The 20,220-nt window shown below is 35.9% G+C and overlaps 2 protein-coding genes across 3 annotated transcripts in view; one reads left to right on the top strand and one right to left on the bottom strand.

The window, feature by feature from the left end:
• Nucleotides 1-1,468: 1,468 nt before the first annotated feature.
• eaf2 (ELL associated factor 2) lies at nt 1,469-4,930 on the bottom strand. The gene is made up of 6 exons (XM_051904953.1): nt 4,699-4,930; nt 4,141-4,235; nt 3,913-4,049; nt 3,639-3,802; nt 2,521-2,751; nt 1,469-2,435 (listed from the first exon to the last, which is right to left on the bottom strand). Exons 1-6 carry the CDS (start codon nt 4,799-4,801, stop codon nt 2,386-2,388), a joined length of 780 nt encoding a protein of 259 aa, XP_051760913.1. The 5' UTR covers nt 4,802-4,930; the 3' UTR covers nt 1,469-2,385.
• Nucleotides 4,931-5,304: 374 nt separating this feature from the next.
• si:dkey-91i10.2 (uncharacterized protein LOC555224 homolog) overlaps nt 5,305-20,220 on the top strand; it is a 44,239-nt gene continuing 29,323 nt past the window's right edge. The window contains exon 1 of one of the 2 annotated variants that reach the window (XM_051904951.1): nt 5,305-5,511. The gene's annotated coding sequence lies outside the window, so the exon portion shown is untranslated. Of the gene's footprint in view, nt 5,512-19,516; nt 19,684-20,220 lie in introns of those variants that run through there. The other variant, XM_051904950.1, reaches the window with a different exon arrangement.

Raw genomic sequence — 20,220 nt, 5'->3', positions numbered from 1 at the left:
AGAAATTTTACACTTTTATTCACTAAATGAGCTAATTTCAAATTTGATGCCTGCTACAGGTCTTGTTGGCACAGGGCAACAAATGGCTGAAAAAGCAAGAAATTTTGAAAAGATTCAGCTGGGAGAACATCTAGCAACTAATTAAATTATTTGATATCAGGTCTGTAACATGATTACCTATAAAAAGGGATGTCTTAGAGAGCCAAAGTCTCTCAGAAGTGAAGATGGGCAGAGGCTCTCCAATCTGTGAAAGAGTGCGTAAAAAGTTTGTGGAAAACAATGTTCCTCAACGTCAAATTGCAAAGGCTTTGCAAATCTCATCATCTACAGTGCATAACATCATCAAAAGATTCAGAGAAACTGGAGAAATCTCTGTGCGTAAGGGACAAGGCCGAAGACAAGTTTTGGAAAGCACTATGAATGCTGAAAGGTATATAAAGGTTTTAGAGCAACATATGCTCCCCTCCAGATGACGTCTATTTCAGGGAAGGCCTTGTGTATTTCAGCTGCAAAAAGACCTTTTAATGCAAGTCAAATTATTTAAAAATCCCAGACAATTTCTTTGTAAATCAATATAATATGGTTGGCACTGAAAATGCAAGTACAAATGATAAACTCATAGCAAATGAAACTATAGTTTCCCTGGCAAATTTTTGTAATTGTATTGAAAATAAGTTCATGTTTCCAGGCATTAACTGAGACACGGCAAAGACTATAGAATAACACAAGACATGTCACTCGCATTGTTTTGAATGGGAGAAAGTGTAACGCTCAATATGGCGGAATAAGTCCCGCCTTCAAAATAAGAGCCAATCGCCGACCTGTAAAGTCATCGCGTCACTGCAGCGGCCGTTAGAAGCACCGGTTTCTATAGAAACAGTCAGACGCGCGCCTCCGAAATGAGGCACAAGAGACGCGCATTTAGGTCTGCGCATTAGCTTGATCCAGCATAAATACTGTTTTTTTGTCATGATTTGAGCGTTTATGAGACAGTTGTTGTCAGATTTCATTGGTGATTTCAAATATGAAATTTAATCGAAAGCTTGGCAAACAGCTTTGGAGAATTTGATGTTTCCCCATTCAAAGAGATAGGAGCTGCATGATGCCCAGGATGCCCGAGAGGCGTTTCAAAGATGGCCGCCGAGTGAAATGACTTGTCTTAAAGGGACTTTGGACATGGTTACAGTTGAATGCATAAAACCCCCTAAATATTTCCATAGAGGAAAGATGATCTTTGCTTTAGAAACAAGCCAATGCGTGTTTTTAAAGTTTTTTCCTCTAAAAAGTCATATCTATAAATACATAAAATGACTGCATAATGTTCAAAAAGATTTACTGTAAGTTGAAACCCTCAATATAATTGGAGTAATGCTTAAGTTAATAATGCCACAACATGAAGCTAGGTTAAAACTTTGCGGCTCAGATGCTGAAAATGGCATTCTATGAAGACGATAAAATTATCAACAAATAAGCATCACAAAACAAGTCTTTATTTGTCTATACACAACTTTAATGATCAAATGCCTCCCACAGAACTACATTTACCACATCAGTCAACCTTGCTATAATACGATGGCACATCATTTTTGCAATTAGTGCTCAAGAAAGGCTGGATAAAGACATCCTTTAAGAGTGAAGAGTGTTGCTTTTGGGCCTGCCAGAGGCGTACAGTAAGACATACACGACACATAGGCTTCTATATCTAAATGGAGATTACATCTTAAGGACTCCAAGCAGGAATTAAAAAAAAAAAAAAGGGGTAAACTTCAATGTAAGAGAATGGGATGGATAGTCAAAATACACCTTATATACAAGGCACAGTTTGTTATGAACAAATGTCTCTGAATCATCAAAAAAAGAAAAAAAGAAGAAGAGAAATTCAAGTATTGCAGGTCGGGTAATGTGTAAATATCTGAGATTGCTGAGACTGAGCTTGGCAGCTTAATGCACTCATGCTCCTTAAGACTCCTTAAATATTCTGCTGAATCACATGTGCTTGAGTATGTTGAGCCTCAAAAAAATATATATATTATAACATGACCATGGTGATCTTTCTAAACACAGTTATCTCAGAAATAGATTCATTTCTATAACCTCTGAGGAAGCAACTATAGGACATTCCTATAAAACTAACATCAATGCAGTAGCATTCTCAACAAAATAAATACTTTTTCTTAATTTACTAATACAGCAAACCCCCCACCCAGGTCTGTGTCCAATGACAGCTTGTGCTGATGAAAGCATTACTAAGAAACTAGGGGAAAGAAAAGATTTCATAACTGAAAAGTTGATAGGGATATTACATAAAATTTTAACTAGTGAACAGATACTGTACTTCCTGAAAACCTGACTTTCTTTCAGCATCAGATGTCCAACACTTTGCAGTCAGTCGTCGTCACTTTCACTCCCAGACTCACTTAACTGGAGATCATTTTCTGGAATAAATCAAATATTAGCATATTAGACACACAAAAGAGAACGTCAGACCAACCAAAATCCCCCAGCAGCCCTGAAACTCACTGAGCGTGTTCATGAAATGGCCGCTGCTCTCTTCCATGCGGCTTTGAGATGTGTCGAGGGCAGAGGTGCTCTGAGGGGGGGCCAGGGGCGCATTATGCGGAGGGCGACTCTCGTCCTCTGAGTCGCTGCTGCTGGAACTGTCCCCGCTACTGGATGAGGAGGAACTGTGGGAATCTGAGGAGCTGTCTCCACTGCTCATCTGCTCCATGTCACGTGCCTCAGCCATGAGCTCTGCACAAACACATGAAAACTAGAACAATTCCCAAAAGAATTCAAGTAATATTCAAGAATTCTTTTACACTGCCATTTACACTAAAAGTTTGGGGTGAGTAAGATGTTTTTGAACGTATTTGAAAAATTTTACAATTTTAAATAACTGCTTTCTATAGCCAGGTTCACACTGTGCCATTTTGGCCATGATTTGACCACCTGAGACGAATTTTGTGAATCTGAAGTATCTGATCGCTAGTTTGACATGTTCGTCGACAGCCAAGTAATGACCACTGCGATCAAATTTTAACTCCCTTGAAATTCTGGCAGTGTCCTGTCGCATAGTCCTGTAGTGTGGCTTCTACTATGACAGCCATCCAATCAAAAATCAATAGGAGTGCAGAACCCGATGACAGTGTGCACTCAGCTTATCTTAATTTTAAAATGTAATTTATTCCAAAAGTGAATTTTCAGCATCGTTACTCCAGTTTTCAGTGTCACATAATCCTTCGGAAATCACTCTTATATACTGATTTGCTGCTCAAGAAACATTTCTTATTAATATCAATGTTGAACACAGTTGTGCTGCTTAACATTTTGTGGAAACCATAATACAATTTGTCAGTTTGATTAATAGAAAATTTGAAAGAACAGCATTTATTTGAAATGTTTTTTAACAATGTAAAAATTACTGTCACTTTTGATCATTTTAAAATGCTCTTGCTGAATAAAATTGTTAATTTCTTTTAAAACATAAAGTAATGACCCCAAACTTTTGAATGGTAGTGCGTTTCCCCCTCCAATTTTCATGTCTTCGGTTCATCAAGCTGGTGTCCTGCTGATTGTACTAGCTGAACTAATCAAAAATCTTGTTTGCTACTTTTTCCAGATTTGACAAGACACATTACCTCGCTCAATATCATCCATGGGAGATGATGGAGACATTTTCTCCTTGGGAGGAGAGCTCTTGGTGCTGGATGGAGCCTTGCTTCCACTACCTGTCTTCATCTGCTGACTGAGCCTGCTAGTTTGCTGCTCCAGCCGTGACTGAATCTTACTGCTTCCCTCAGCCCTGCAAGAAAGGAGAATATAACAGTTTACTTACTTAACATAAGCTTTAAAGGAATACATCATGAAATAAATGATAAATCCATATGACTTGGAACACAAAAGTGTTATTACCTGGTCTTCTTAACCGCAATGTTACTGTTGAGTTTCTCCAGACGATACTCTCCTGTGTCATGGTTAACAATGAGAATACATTCTTTCATATAAGGCCTTTTGGAACCTTTAAACACGGTAACAGGTGCTGTGGATCCCTGTAAATGTTGATGGGAGAGAAAAAGTTTCAGCTGAATCATCTGTGCTACATAAAAGAAATGTTTTGCAGAATAAGGTTATCAAACCTACCTCCAAATTCGGTAGTGTGATTGTAACTTGCTCTCCTTTGCCCACTTCCAGTTTCCCCTCACATGCTGTGTCTATGGAGGCTGGTTTGAAATCATCTATGAACAGGAAGAAAACTTTCATATTTCATAACAATCAAATGAGCAATTGCAGACTAAAGTAGTGTAGTACTAATGTAATACCTACAGAGGGCGCGTGTGTCCTATTATAATGTAAAGTTATTAATTCCTCATGAATTAAATGTTGCTCAAGATTTTATTTTAAAACACAGGTTCTCAGCTGAAAGAAAATGGTGTTCGTTTAGGATGGTTTCCGTTATAAGCACAAAGACAGATGCTGTTTTTATATAATTTCCAAACATTACAAAGCTGAATTTATCCAGCAAGGTGGAAAAGCACATAGCTGCCTTCTCACATGCCTGTGCGTTTTGTTTGAAAACAACATATGGTTTCAGTATCAACGTAAGAAACAGCTCATTTTCTTTTTCAAAATATGATTTCTACTAATGTGTTTATATGAATATTCTAATATACAGATAATAATGTAAAAGATACCACTTACATCGTACCGTGTGGAATGCACTTTTAGGTTGTTTCTCAAAAGTTTCGCCTAGTTTGAGAACGTGCTCTTGATTGTCAAAGTTTGAATATGCTGTTCCATTCATTCTAATCACAATTTTCAACCATATATTAGCAGTTTTCAACTTTCTACTTGATTCGATACCATCTACGGCAGAAATAGACACCTCACTTCTGGACCCGTCGCTTGCGCTTGCTACGCTGTGATTGGCTGCGTTTGTGCTTTCGGCTACGCCTCATTGAAGCTCTTCTTCACTGTAATTGGTTAAGAAAACTGTCAGTCAAGACTCACGCAACGTCAGACGGAAGTGTCCTTTTTTTCCCCCTACCGCAGGGGTGCCCTCTAGTGCTCTATAAAAAAATGTTCTTTTTCTCACACAGATTCAGAACAGAAAATTTGCAATAGTAACATAAAATCATTATATGAATAAGTAAAACATATTGAACCGTAGTTTAAGTGCAAAATAAACATGTTAAGGTATGTTCAAAACTAATTTCGTAAGAACATAAATAATACATTCCTAATGACTTATGAATTATTTTACATTATTTTAAATTATAATTATATGTCTGCAGAATAGACTTCCCTTTGATTATAGTGCAACATAAAGGTGTGATTATGTCATTTACGTGCTTTAAAATAATTGTGTGTTTTTTTATTCCTGTTCACACAGAGAGAATATGGGGTCGTAGCTTATTTGGAGGTAGACACTAGCCGGTTCGTTTTTGAAGAGCGTGTGTGTGTCCCCTTAACAGGCAGAATCGTCTTTAGGGAAACAACTGACTCGCGCGTAATGTAAGTATGAGCATCCATTGAACTGTCATTGGTCCTGTATCTGGATATTAATGAGTCGGTTGTGAATGTGGCTTTTAGCGCAGGCTAAATTAACGGAATGTTGCGTTTTCACTTAATATTTTGCGCGAGGTTTTCCAATCCAACAAGCGTCCTCAGTGTGGTCAGCTTCTGTGAGTCTAAGCTTCGGCTTTAATTGCACAAGGTACCACATAGTGGGTAATTAAAGGAGCAGCGTTACTTTGGGGTGACATTTATAAACGTAAAGTAACCTACTGAAGTCCAGGATTTATGAATACTGAAGACATATGTAATGTATGATCATTAAAAGTCAATAGAGATTGAGACTGGGGCAGTAGAAGCATGTGAGTGGTGGAAATTAGCTTCACTCTTAAAACCTGGAAATCTGCCATTATTTGCCATTACAGGTGGATAGGAACCCTGGCATACTGAATTTGAAACATTTTTTTTTTTTAATCAAGAAATTATGATGTAAAATTAAGAAGAATTATTTTAAATTCTGCAGGTCGCATTTCTTTATAACTCACATGACATTGATAATGCAAACACCATTATAGGTTACAAAGGGTCCGATTTTTACAGCTCTTTGTAACTCGTGCAAGCTTAAGAAATTCATAATTCTTGCAAAAATGCAAAATAAATCCATTTTCTCTGCAAGTGGTGGTCACTGCCAGGTGATATAAACAGACATTGTAGACTCAGCAGTGGTGGATAGATCATGATTGTTCTCCATTAAATGATTGGCTGAGATCAGGACTCCTGTCCACACAGACTGCATTATCTAAGTAATGGTCATCTGAGGAGTCATTACAGAATTGCTGTTCTTTCCTCAGTTGCTTACTGGACAAATAAAGTTGTCTTTAATTTTAATGAGAGCTGACAGCTGTTCTTGAATAGAAAAAAAAAAAAAAAAAATTTGCTATGTAGTAGTGATGCAGCAAAATGTCGTTATTAGAGAGACACAGAAACCGAAATTAAAGTTTTTCATTTAGCCAAAAATTAAGTCTCGGTATGCTGTTCAGGGTGTCGTGTCCACAGGTGATAAACCAATTGTAGTAGTGTTTTTTGGCAATGAGGCACCACTAAATATTTCAGCCAAACATATTTTACATATTCCTACTCTAGCAACAATTTCTTTAGGTCACGGTGAAGTGTGTCTGCTCTTCTAACATGTTTACCTGTTGTAGCTTATCCACATTCTCTGCACAAAATAGACACTGACACAGTCAAAACACATAATCAGAGAAGCACTTACTGTTTCGGTCAATGATTTTGGCCGAATACTTAATTTTATTTTTCTATTACAATGGAATATTTTCAGTTGCTGAAATTTCGGTGCATTACTACAATCTAGCAGGGTTAAAACAATTGTTTGGTCGTGTCACTATATACTTTAAGTATTCATTTGCCATTGAAGGGATAGTTCACCCGAAAATGAAATTTCTGTCATTAATTACTCATTACTCATCCTCATGTCGTTCCAAACCCGTAAGATGTTCGTTCATCTTCGGAACACAAATTAAGATATTTTTGATAAAATCCAAGGTTTTTTTTTCTTTTTGTCCCCCATAGAACACAACATAATTACCATCATTCAAGGTCCAGAAAAGTAGTAAAGAAGACATCGTTAACATAGTCAGCATTACTACTGTGGTAAACCTTAATGCTATAAAGCAACGAGAATACTTTTTTTGCGCAAAAACAAAAAAGTAACGATAACAATTTCTTCTCTATGCTGTCAGTCTCGTACGCAGTTGATGCAGTGAACGCAGTTCAGCACTTCCGTGTTTACATCCAAACGGCGGCTCAGTATTGGCTGAGGCTGTTCATGTGAGCAGCACGACACATGCGTGTGATGCTGACACAGGAGCCGGCCAATACTGAGCCGGCGTTCGGACGTAGAACCTGGAAGCGCTGAACTGCGTTCACTGTGTACGAGTCTGACAAGGTAGGGAAGGAATTGTTGAATAGTCGTTATTTTTGTTTTGTTTTGCGCACAAAAAGTATTCTCGTCGCTTCATAACATTACGGTTGAACCACTGTAGTCACGTTTACTATTTTAGCAATGTTTTTACTACTATCTGGACATTGAATGTGGTAATTACATTGCTTTCTATGGGATAAAAAACCTCTCGGATTTCATCAAAAATATCTTAATTTGCGTTCCGAAGATGAACGAAGGTCTTACAGGTGTGGAACGACATGAGGGTGAGTAATTAATGACATTATTTTCATTTTTTGTTGAACTAACTCTTTAAACAAAAATTCCAGCTTCCCCAAAGGAGGGTAGTGAGACAAATAAGATCCAAATAATAATGAAAGCATATTTGCCTATTTCATTTTTTGTATATAAAACAAAACATGCGACTAAAGTGTGTTTAGTTATGGAAAACACATGAAATGACCTTGACGTGTATCATGTTCACAAGCAGAAAACATGGCAGGAGAGCTGCAAGGACAGATGAGCTCAGAACTGCTCAGTATGAGTCACTCAGAGCTCATTTGCATATCTGTTGTAGTTTACATATACTTTGAGTGTTTTATTTAAACAAACTCTTAATGTTCCGTAATTGAACATTGAACATGAACAGATGCAAATTGTATTTTATAGCTACTGTTTGTTTTGCCTTAAGTCAAGTGTAGATCTTCTCTGGAAGATTTACCACTGCTGAAAGTCGAAAGTCTACCATTGCCAAAAGTCTGGCCTTGCCCTTGATATGAGGCATGTCGCTTTATCGCAAGAGACAGAACAATCAGAAATGCTACTAAAACAGGTTCACAACTAGAATACCACATGAAATTGTCATGTTATGATGATGGATTTTAGGAAGATTAAATTACCAGAGCATCATGATGATGAGAGTGATGACATTATCAGCATACTTAGTTTTACAGTTTTTCATCTGAGATTCATGACAAATGAGTCAAGTTTGTTATAAAGCAAAGGAACAAAATGTGCCAACATTTGGCACTCCTCTTGTGCTGTACAGCCATATACTGTAGCTCTGATTGTGCGGCTCTATGATGAATGCCGCCTGTGGTGTGTTTGTATCGTTTTGTTCTTAGAGGATAAACTAGGTCACCTTATCAGTAGGAAGGACCAATATGTGTCGGTGGTTAAAGAGGTTTTATTTGATTTTGAAAATGTAATTCGCTTGTTGTAATTCAAGAATTCGAATGACCTTGAGACAAAATTAAATTTTAAATTTGCAAAATGTCAGGAAGGTTGTAATAGGCTTTATTCACTGTTGAGTGTTGACTAAAGTGCATTTTGCACAAGTGCTCTGCTCAGAAGATGTAATTTTATATAAAATGAAAATATTAGCACTTAATAGGCCCCCTGGTTTCACAGATGTTAAGGTGCGATGAAACAGAAGTAGTGACATCCATAGTGAAAAAGAAAAAATGTATGGTGGAAGTAAGTACTATGCATTGGTTGTCAATTGGATTTTGAGATGTGAGAGTTGCATTAAAAATGGAGGCAGATGAACACAAGCTTGCAGGGGTTTAAAGGATTAGTTCACTTTAAAATGAAAATTACCCCAAGCTTTACTCACCCTCAAGCCATCCTAGGTGTATATGACTTTCTTCTTTCTGATGTATTCTTTTCATGTATCCAGTTTTCAGGTACAGAAATTGAATAAAGTAGCCAATAAAACGTAAAACAACATTGCATGTAATCTTCACTGTATAAATTAAATAAAGATCAATAATTATTAATTATTAAGTTACTATTTAGTCATGAGCAATGAGTGATTTCCTTGTCTTTTGTTGTTTGATTAACATTAAAAACACATTCAGACAGCAGGAATGCAAGGGCTGCTGTCTCTTTAAGACATAATACACGGATCAGTACACTGATACTGAACACATGCGTTCTTTCTCAAGTGTTTAAGTTCACTTAAGACATAACCGACTATAGGTGCGTCCCAATTTGCGTACTATTCTATGATGTTTTTAAGTATAAATAGTGCAAGTAGTGTGTTCACACTGAAAATTCCAAAAAGAAAAAGTACACTTTAAATACCCGGATGATGCACTAAATTAACGGAAAAAATGAAGTGTGGAATGTTGGACACTTCACGCACTCAACTGTCGCAGCTTTAGTTACGTAGCGGAGGGGGAGGGGGTATCAGACTCCGTTGTTAAATGTAAAATAACCTTATATAATTCACGCACTACATGGAGTGCATAGTGCATAAGTACATAGTGTATAAGTGCATAGTGTATAGTGTGTAATTTGGGATGTAACTTATGCTTGCTAGGATACTCGCCAACATGTTGACATAATCTTGTGTGAATCATGTGCGCTTCGGATGAGTGCACAAATCTTCTCACAGCGCGCGCGTAAGTTCTCTTTCGCGCCTTGCACTCAAATGTTTAAATTGGCAAGTTTAAACTGAGATAGCAACGTGTGCTGTTCAGGTCTCACCTGCGCTCGCGCTCTATCAACACCCGGGTGATGCGTAAATGGCTGGTCAGATAGAGTATACGGCACTCGCAGTGAACAAATTTTAGGAGAAGCCAGAATGCATATCCATCGACAGAACCATACATTAGCCTAACTCTGTCTGCCTGTTTTATTTATTTTCTACAAACCATATTATAGATGCGTGTGCGTCATCAGATATGAGATGAATCGCGGTGCAAGTGCGTGCCGAACCGAGTGTGCAGAACGGTACGGTTCGATTTTTTACCGAGAACCGTTTCACCCCTAGTTTATAATGGAAGTGAACGGGAAACAACGAGTATGAAGCTCAAGAAAGTGCATCCATCCATCATAAACGTACTCCATACGGCTCCGGGGGGTTAATAAAGGCCTTCTGATGCGAAGCGATGCGTTTGTGTAAGAAAAATATCCATATTAAACAAGTTATAAAGTAAAATATCTAGCTTCCGCCAGACTGCCTTCCGTATTTAGCTTAGGAAGAAAGTGTAACGCCTCTCACAGTTCAAAACGCTTACACTACGTCCTACGCCTTCCCTATTTAACTTACAAAAAAGCGTAACTGATGTGACGTGTCAGGATATTTATTAATATAACTCCAATTGTGTTCATCTGAAAGAAGAAAGTAATATAGCCTACACCTAGGATGGTTGAGGGTGAGTAAAGCTTGGAGTAATTTTCATTTTAAAGTGAACTAATCCTTTAAGCAGTCTAAATGAATGGAGAAGTTTGGCATTTGTCATCAGAAAGAAGTGGTTATGACTTTTTTGATGAAAATTTACAAAATTATTTTTTTTTCTAAAATCACACAATAAGATCAATAACATGAATTTAATAGAATCTACAGTGAAACCTTTCATATTTTGTATTTTGTACCAGTAGAAAGAGTTTACTGTATCAGCAGGGGCATCAATGAAATGCTCTTCATTTAGACAGACTGCGGTTTTTTAGTTAGTTGTTTTACATTATCATGGTCACCTGGATGTTTTGAATCAAATCTATGTTTTTTCATAGTTGTTTTGATGACCTGCAGGCCATCAATGGGTTAGTAATGCATTCAATGTGCAGTTTAATTTCTCTCTACATCAAGGCAGATGAAAAAATCTCCCAATTTTCATAGATGAAATGGCCACATTGTTGGCCGCCAAATCATCCATGGCTGTTGCTGGGCCTCATCTGCATAGTGTTCAGCATCAAATGCATTGAATATTCTGCATCATAATAGTGCCGGTGCTTGATATATGCTGAAAGGGCTTGTTAAGACCCTTTTTGTTGTGTAAATACTGATGCCATTGAGGAGTTCAGCACTTCCTCCTGTTTTACATAAAGTTGACTTTGAATCAACGCCCTATTAATTCAATTAAATCAATTAATAAGAACCATTCTGACCAAATATGGGCCATTTCCACGTACCACTCACTTCCTGTGGATGGATGAAACAATTTACAAAAGGCAATTGTAAGCAGATGATTATAAGTCATTACATTGCTATTGAAGATCTTGACTCTTTCAAGGCATGACAATGTCACTGCCATTTAAAAAGGTTTTAAAAAGAGACTTTAATACAAAGATTTAACTTCTGCAGTTTCTTAAACTATGAAATCTAAATAAATACAATAATATTAAAATGATTTACTTGATTTACATTGTGAAATGAGTTTACAACATTGTGCAGAGCCCCGGAGGACAAACAGCCTGATATTAGGAGAGAAAAACACTGTTTATGCTGTGCAAAATTAATGTGAGCTGTGATGTTTTGTTTGGACAGTGTACAAGGATTTTATGTGCAGACTGTGCAGTTTTCCCCTGCATGAAAGACTAATTCTAATATGATTGCGAATAGACTAACATAATTTGGGTAATATTTAATGTGGTAAATCTGAAAGTGACATTTAGTGGAATGTGCAGATTACATTATTTTTTTCTTCTTATATCCTTTTGTATAGAATGTAAAAATGTTTGAATATATTTGTATCTTTTAAGAAGAAAATGTGAATAGTGTTTGTCCATGCAAAATTTACCGTCATGATGCCAAGGAGCTCTGGGTGGTTGCTAGGGCACTGCTATGGTTTTCTGGGTCATTGCTAGGGTGTTCTGGGGGGTTGGTAGGATATTCTGTGTAGTTGCTGGGACATGTTCTGGGTCGTTTCTAGGGTGTTCTGGGTAGTTGCTAGGTGGTTAAGCACTCATCAGGGCTTTTCACACTTGAAATAGTTAAAAAATTCAAAACCCCGGAATCCTGGGTTATCTTGCTTCATGTTTCACACTGCTCATAATTTACCCGGGGTTTACAATTAATCCTGGTTATTCACAAGCTGACGTTTCACACTGTACATTCCTAAACCCAGAGTTAACATTCTTATTTGCATATACAGTATACGGCGTCAGTGCCATTGATTGGATGAATGCTCAACGCAACCTGTTCACATAAATAAAATCTCTAGCATTGCACATCCTCGTATTGCCGACTGTACTATCAAGTTTATACTGAATGGACATTTAGGACTATAAAGGTAAGAATGAATCTCTTCTTCACTCAAATTGTTGTGGTTTCTGTCAGTTTTTCTCTCAAATGCTGAATTTACTGTTTTTATAGCCTACACTGTGCAGTGTTTTATTGACTGTCCAAAGCACGTAAATAAGAGTACGTGATTGGTTGTCTGTTGCTAAGTGTCTAGTTGTAACGTTCTAACATTGCATCGTTTCAAACTGTACAAGTTTGGCATTGCACTTCGGGTAACCTTGGAAAAAACTGTGCTAACCCCGCTTCTAAATTACAAGTGTGAAACGTTCCTTTACCCAGGGTTAAAAGCGGTGTTCAAACCACGATAACCCAGGGTTAAGCGCAGTGTGAAAAGACCTATCAAGTCTGTATTATATTCTGGTTACTATATGGTTTGGATCCACTATTCAGTCTGTGTATTTTTTTGCCAGTTTTATAAGCCTATTCATTAGAAATGTTAAAGGACTAGTGAACTATAGTTCACTTTCATATAAAATTTTCCTGATAATTTACTCACCCCCATGTCATCCAAGATGTTCAATTTGAAAAGTAATGAAGGTTTTTGATGAAAACATTCCAGGATTATTCTCCTTATAATGGACTTCAGTGGCTTCCAAACGGTTGAAGGTCAAAATTACAGTTTCAGTGCAGCTTCAAAGGGCTTTAAACGATACCAGACGAGAAATAAGGGTCTTATTTAGCAAAACGATCGGTCATTTTTGAAAAAAAATGTAAATGTACATGCTTTATATAAACAAATGATTGCCTTCCAAGTGCTTCCGCCAAAACTGTACTTTCGTATTCTTCAAAAAGCTTACGCTGTATGTCCTACGCCTTCCCTATTCTGCTTACGGAAAAAACGTAACTGGCGCTGCGTTCATTCCGTAAGTTGAAAGCACTTTGAAGCTGCACTGAAACTATAATTTTGACCTTCAATCGTTTGGAGACCATTGAAGTCCATTATAAGGAGAATAATCCTGGAATGTTTTCATTAAAAACCTTAATTTCTTTTCGACTGAAGAAAGAAAGACATGGACATCTTGGATGACATGGGGGTGAGTAAATTATCAGGAAAATCTTATATGAAAGTGAACTAATCCTTTAAAAGCTGCTCTAAAAGCTTTTGAATTTGAATTTTGAGCTGTCATTCTAGCACAAGTTACAAGCCAAATTTAAACAAAGTTATGTTATCCTGTATGAGTATTAGGAATAGTGAAGCTGTATGTAAGGTTGTTAGCTGTAAGGTTACAGAGATGTGGGAAACATTGTATGGCATAATCATGTGGGCAAATATGGATTTATGGTATTGAGTCTTGGATTCAATGTACTGCTCAGGAATTTGATTGTGTTTTGACTTTCTCCATGGCATTTAATCAGAGACCTGTTAACAAAGAGGGAGAACCATCAGAACCTAACTGTGAGAATGTGGGTTGGTTATGGTTGTATAAACATTGACATAAACCGTCTGCCCCAATGGACTAATCAAACTTTCCACTCACACACTGCACACATATAAAATTGGTATATGTAGCAGCTTCATTGAATACAGTTGAGTCAATACCTTGTAGTCTCTTTGACATGGTCTCATGCACTAATAACAATACATTCCTGCTATACACATTTGCAGTCCCCTGTCGTGACTCATCTGAGGAATGTGGGACAGTTCCCATGCCGTTTCCCAGGCTCAGAGTAACACAGGAAGTGATGCCAGCACCAGCCACCACCTCAGTATGGCATATTAAACATATGCATCTATATGAGTAATGTACCGCACACAGGAGCATAGCTGAGCACTGACCTACATCTGATACATTATATATGCACATCCCATACAGTTTCTTTGTTAGTTAGTTGGAGATGTTCACATGCACCATATGCGTGTCAGTATGTTAGACCGAGTTGTCCTCTCTCTGTATTTGTGTCAGTGTGTTATGTGAGCCCTTTTCTCATGGTACAATCGATTGCCCCACATCCGTCCACCCTTCAATACCAATATTGTGTCCCATAATGGTGCCAAATATAGGATATAGAGACCTTTAGCTAAACTAATACATTTTTTATGACATCAGATATTCACTTCTATTAGGCCTACTTTTTAGGGACATCACTAGCTAGCCTTATGTGTCAATGTATTCTTAGTTAATTCATTGTGGTATTTTTTTATTGACACTATAAGACAATAAAAAACACATTTTTGTAGATTTCACATATTTAATCTTTAATCTTTTTGCTTCAATTCTACTCATTATTAAACAGAGGTTTGCAATAACCTCTTTTTAGTCTGTCATAACAGTTCACTTGGATTGACAGTTTTGTGAATGCCATATCAGCTTTTTTTTGTGCGTCAGATGCTGATTCATATGCAGTACCAAATATAGTCCCTCTACTGCAGAAAAAAAAATCTCATAATAGAGAGGCAAACCTTGTCTGAAAGAGAATTGTGTTTATTTATTAATTTTTTTTGGTTTTGTGTGAAAGGCGGTCTGTGCTTCAGTGATCACTGTGTGGAGCTGGATGAATGAATTATTGAGGCTTGGTAGAGCCCTCATAAATTAGGAATGGTGGAGCCTTTGGGCAGGGTGACGGCCGCTGCTCTGTGGCCGCTCGGCATCTTGAGTGTCACGGCCACCAGCTTGAGACTCTCTCTCTATAAGCCCTGAGGCCCATCAATCTCTTTAATAGTTCCACTCTCCCAGACACAGCAACAAACACGGTGTATTCAAAATCTGGATCTATTTTGTGTTTGTCAGTTTAAAAATGTTTAATTCACGTGTAATTCATTTGTATTAAAACTAACTGTTAAATGAAGGTCACATTAAAACTTTGGACCTTGGGAGGTCTTGGAATTTTGAATAATTTGAATAAAATAAATTATTTTATTTTATTCTGCAGTGACAACAGTAAAGACAGTTATATTGTTACAATATGTTTTCCATAAAAATATGAATCAGCACTGTTTTCAACATTGATAATGATAATAAATGTTTAATGAGCACTAAATCAGCATATTAGAATGATTTCTGAAGGATCATGTGACAGACTGGAGTGATGATGCTGAAAATTCAGCTTTTTCATAAATTACATTATAAAATATATTAAAATAGAAAAGTTATTTTAAATTGTAATAATATTTCACAATATTACTGTTTTATATATTACATTTTATACATTTTTATTTATTCACCCAGACCCAGACTTCCATCATAAAAAAATGAATTATGTTTGTTTAAAAAATCTCGATAATTATTAATGTTGAACAGAATATTTTTATTTTGCATAATTTCCAATAGAGACAGAGCGACACGCGTCATAATCTGAAAATCACGCCCACCGGAGGGGAAACAATCCAACCGTCTCCATTGACTTTGTATTGCATGAGGCTGCCTTCTTGTCATTTCTGACTTATAACGAAAAACAGAACAATGTCTAAAAGCTGCTATGTGACAAGGTGTACAGAAAACAAGCTAAAAAAAACCCAGAACCAAAAACCCAGAAGTTTTTATAAGCGGTCGACCCAAAATCGAGTGTTTAAGGACTAAAAAGTGGATACAGGCGATTGAGACAGAGCGCGACATGTCATATTACTATGAGAACTACGCCCACTGGAGGGTAACGTAATTAGCGACAGGAAATATAATATATAAAACTGACATTTGGACATTTGACTTAACAGTGATAAAATGTTTACTGCACACGTAGGCTTACTGAGGCATACTGAGTGTCAGGATCCCAAAATTTACCCATTCTTCCTGCTGATGCTTCACGTCTTATTGCCTGTATCCACTTTTGTCTCCTTAAAGGCTGGCTTTTACGGTTCGGTAGCTTATAAAAACGTAGTTCTGGGTTTTTTAGCTTGTTTGCTGTACACCTTGTCACACAGCAGCTTTAAGGCTTTGTTCTGTTTTTTGTTATAAGTCAGAAATGACAAGGAGGCAGCCTCACGCAATACAAAGTCAATGGAGACAGTTGGATTGTTTTCCCCCCCGGTGTGGGCGTGGCCTAAATGCGCTCTGTCTCTATAAAACTTTAACTTTGACTAATAGAAAATTTGAAAAAATATTACTTGAGTGTATTTGGGATATACAAAATGCTTGCCATGAGAATAGCCTTAACAAGACAAAGGAGAGTTTTAAGGGGTTTTTTTTCTAATTGTCCACAGGGCCAAAATTGCCTATAGTCGAAGAAACACTCAAATATGAATTCAAAAATTCATGATTTTACATGGTACTCCAAGTACCATGTTGCTTTCAAGAATTCCATGCTACTAGTGTGATATCCACTGGCTCACCATCATAGTTTAAAAAAGGAAATATTTTCAATATTGCGACGTTGCATTTTTCTTTATCACCAGTTGCTCGCAAAATGATGGACAATGTTAATAAAATTATAATAAATAAATGAGTGAATAAACAAGTAACAAGCAAACTTAAAATTTCGGTGAATAATGTTGATGCAGGTAAAAGAAAGACTTTCTTTCCCCCCAACTCAAGAGTCAAATGTTGCCCATGATAGTAGATATCCAAAAACCATGGTATTACCATGGTACTGTGTGGTTTGTGTTTTTAATTGAAGTCATTTGTTTCACTGTTAATCAGATGATATTTGTGATTTTTAACTAGCCATATTTCTTCTATTTGCACTGTGTGCTGTTGCTCATATATAGACTATATAAATCCGTCCCTCTGGAGAAGCATTCAAGCTAAAGGATGAAGCATTTACTGGCTGTAGTGTATTAAACCAACCCCAACTGAACCACAGGGACCTGTGATTTTATTTCGATCTCACCACAACTGCGGTTATCCATTGAAGGGCCAGATACAGCTACATATACAGTAGTGATTAATAACTTATAAAGATAAATTACACAATAAAAACCAAAATAAGCTGTTAGAGTCTCTGATAAAAGTGCCACTTTGTCTAAAGTAATGCTAGAAGCCTTGAAACAGAAGCTAATAGTAAATTTGAGTCTCTCCAGGGAGCTTGGTATCAAATGCTGATAATGCATCGGCTGCCGGGCTTGCCTTGATCCCAATAGATCAAGGAGGTATGGCAGAGACAAAGAGGAAATCCCTTCCTTTGACCTGGCCGCCCCATCCCTGAGCTCCAGAGATGCAGTCTGCGGGGCTTGACAGGCTCAGCTGATGTCTGTTTAGCGCTCTGATCGCTGGAGGAGCCGAGGAGCATGTGTGGTAATGTAGAGGATTAGCTCTCTCCATATGGCCCAGTCACGGCAACCCTACGCAACATACTGTAATTACAGAGCACAACCAATATGCTCTGAAAGCCCTCTCATGGGAATTCTGAGGAATGCTGCAAAATCCTGCACTGCGTTCCAATAGAGACTACGGCCCATGCTTTGGAATTGAGAGCTATTTATTTCGATTTTTGGATATTTATTTACTTTTTAGTCATTTTTAAAATAAATAAATATTAAAACATAGATAAACTAGTTGATTTATTTAGATTTTTTTTTTAAAATATTTAGATTATTTATTTAGAGATATTTATTTAAAAAAAAAAATACATAAACTATTTCATTTATTTATTTTTTATATATATTTATTTCGATATTTATTTATTTTAAAATAAATATAAAACCAAAAATCTATAATCTACCTTATTTATTTATTGTTACATATTTATTTATTTATTTTTTTAAAAAATAAATAAGTATTAAAAACCTAAATAAACTAGTTGATTTATTTAAAATTTTTATATTTAAATTATTTATTTATTTATAGATATTTATTTAAAAAACAAATATAACAAAAAATCTAGATAAACTATTTTATTTATTTATTTTTTATATATGTATTTATTTATGTTGATATTTATTTATTTTTAAATAAATATAAAACCAAAAACCTTGGTAATCAACCTTACTTATTTATTGTTACATATTTATTTATTTTTTTTTTTTAAAAATAAATAAGTATTAAAAACCTAAATAAACTAGTTGATTTATTTAGATTTTTTTATATTTAGATTATTTATTTATTTATTTATAGATATTTATTTAAAAAAACAAATATAACAAAAAATCTAGATAAACTATTTTATTTATTTATATATATATATATATATATATATATATATATATATATATGTATTTATTTATGGTGTTATTTATTTATTTTTAAATAAATATAAAACCAAAAACCTTGGTAATCTACCTTATTTATTTATTTATTGTTACATATTTATTTTTTATTTTTTAAATAAATAAGCATTACAAAATAAACTAGTTGATTTATTTTGATTTTTGTTTTTTAGATTTATTAATTTATAGATATTTATTCATTAAAAACAAATCTAACAAAAATCTAGATAAACTAGTTTGTCGATATTTATTTATTTATTTATTTTAAATAAATATAAACCCTAAGTAATCTACTTTATTTATATATTGTTACATATTTATTTATTTAAAGTTATCTACTTATTTAATTTTAAATTAAATATAACAACCTAGATAAACTACTTTATTAGTTTATTTATTTATTTATTATTTTTAGATATATATTTATTTTTAAAATAATTAAATATAAAACTAAAAACATAGCTTATTTATTTACTTATTTTTATATATTTATTTATTTAGATTTTTATTTATTTAATTCACAAGTCTAATTTAGCTACAGGTCAGTAAACATTCCTGCAGAGTATCAACTCATTTAGTGAAGTAATTCTACGCTGTTTAAGGTCAAATTGTGTGTAAATGATTTTTTTCATAACAACACAATTTGAATTAAACAGCAATTAACTCAAGATTAAAGACAATGACTCAGAAAAGGATGTTACAACGCCCCTGTCTTTCATCTTAGCTCAGTTAAACTTCATGAGTGGATGTTATACGTCAGTTTATCGCCTGTGGAGCTTTGCTTCAGCTCACAGGGTTACACAGACGCAAAAACAAGGAAAACCCCCTTGAGAGGACAGGTGGGGGGAAAGAGAGAGTGCATATCAGGGAGGTCCTTTTTAGTGAGGTCTGTGCTTGAGTGGTTCCCATGCCAACAGTGAGTGGAGTGGTGTTTGGAGCATGCTCAGTGAGGAGCTGGCGGCTGTAACAATAGCTGAGAGAGCTAAAGCAGCTCACATGCTGCTATCACATCAGAGTGGAATAGACCACTGCGTGTGCACTGCTGATTCTGCTGACACGGTCTGCCTTCTCGTCTCCTACCTGTCATTTCTGCGTGAGAAAGAGGTATGTAACTCTAGATGATGATTGGGGAGGATTTTGATATGTAATATAAAAATTTTGCCACTCGTTTATGCTTTTAAAAAGCTCTTATTTTGTGCTTGTTGAATGGGATGATTTGTATAGGAATGAGTGAAAGAACATATGTTTTTGTGCCGGGATGTAATCTAGTGTATCCACTGATCTAAGTTACATCTTTTTAATTAATATTTCAATAAACGTATGCAGTTTATTAATGGGATTTCTCATGGCTTTTGAGTGAAATGCCACCTGAGGAGATTTCCATTTTATAATATGCAGAGCAGACTTGCTGAACAGTACAAGGGAACAGTGTGAATATCATTTGCATACTTCTGCTCATGACATTGGACAGATCTGAAGCGGAGGATAGACCTCTGGAGAGAGAAAGAGAAGAGCTGAATACATTTATACTCGCTGCTCTGTCACACGATCCTTCTGTTGTGCGGAGTTGTCATGCCTCACTGACCCCTTGATGTGTCGTCGTGACGATGGGAGTAAGGGGTCAGGCTGTTTCGTTGTGAC

The sequence above is a fragment of the Ctenopharyngodon idella genome, chromosome 9 (genome assembly GCF_019924925.1).
Source record: "Ctenopharyngodon idella isolate HZGC_01 chromosome 9, HZGC01, whole genome shotgun sequence".
Classification (NCBI taxonomy): domain Eukaryota; kingdom Metazoa; phylum Chordata; class Actinopteri; order Cypriniformes; family Xenocyprididae; genus Ctenopharyngodon; species Ctenopharyngodon idella.
This window is presented reverse-complemented; position numbering and strand designations above follow the sequence as displayed.

Coding starts and splice junctions, on each gene's coding strand:
- eaf2 (XM_051904953.1), bottom strand. CDS start 4,801: ATGAATGGAACAGCATATTCAAACTTTGACAATCAAGAGCACGTTCTC. Junction 4,050..4,140: donor TCACACTACCGAATTTGGAG/GTAGGTTTGATA, acceptor CAACATTTACAG/GGATCCACAGCACCTGTTAC. Junction 2,752..3,638: donor CATGGATGATATTGAGCGAG/GTAATGTGTCTT, acceptor GTGTTTGTGCAG/AGCTCATGGCTGAGGCACGT.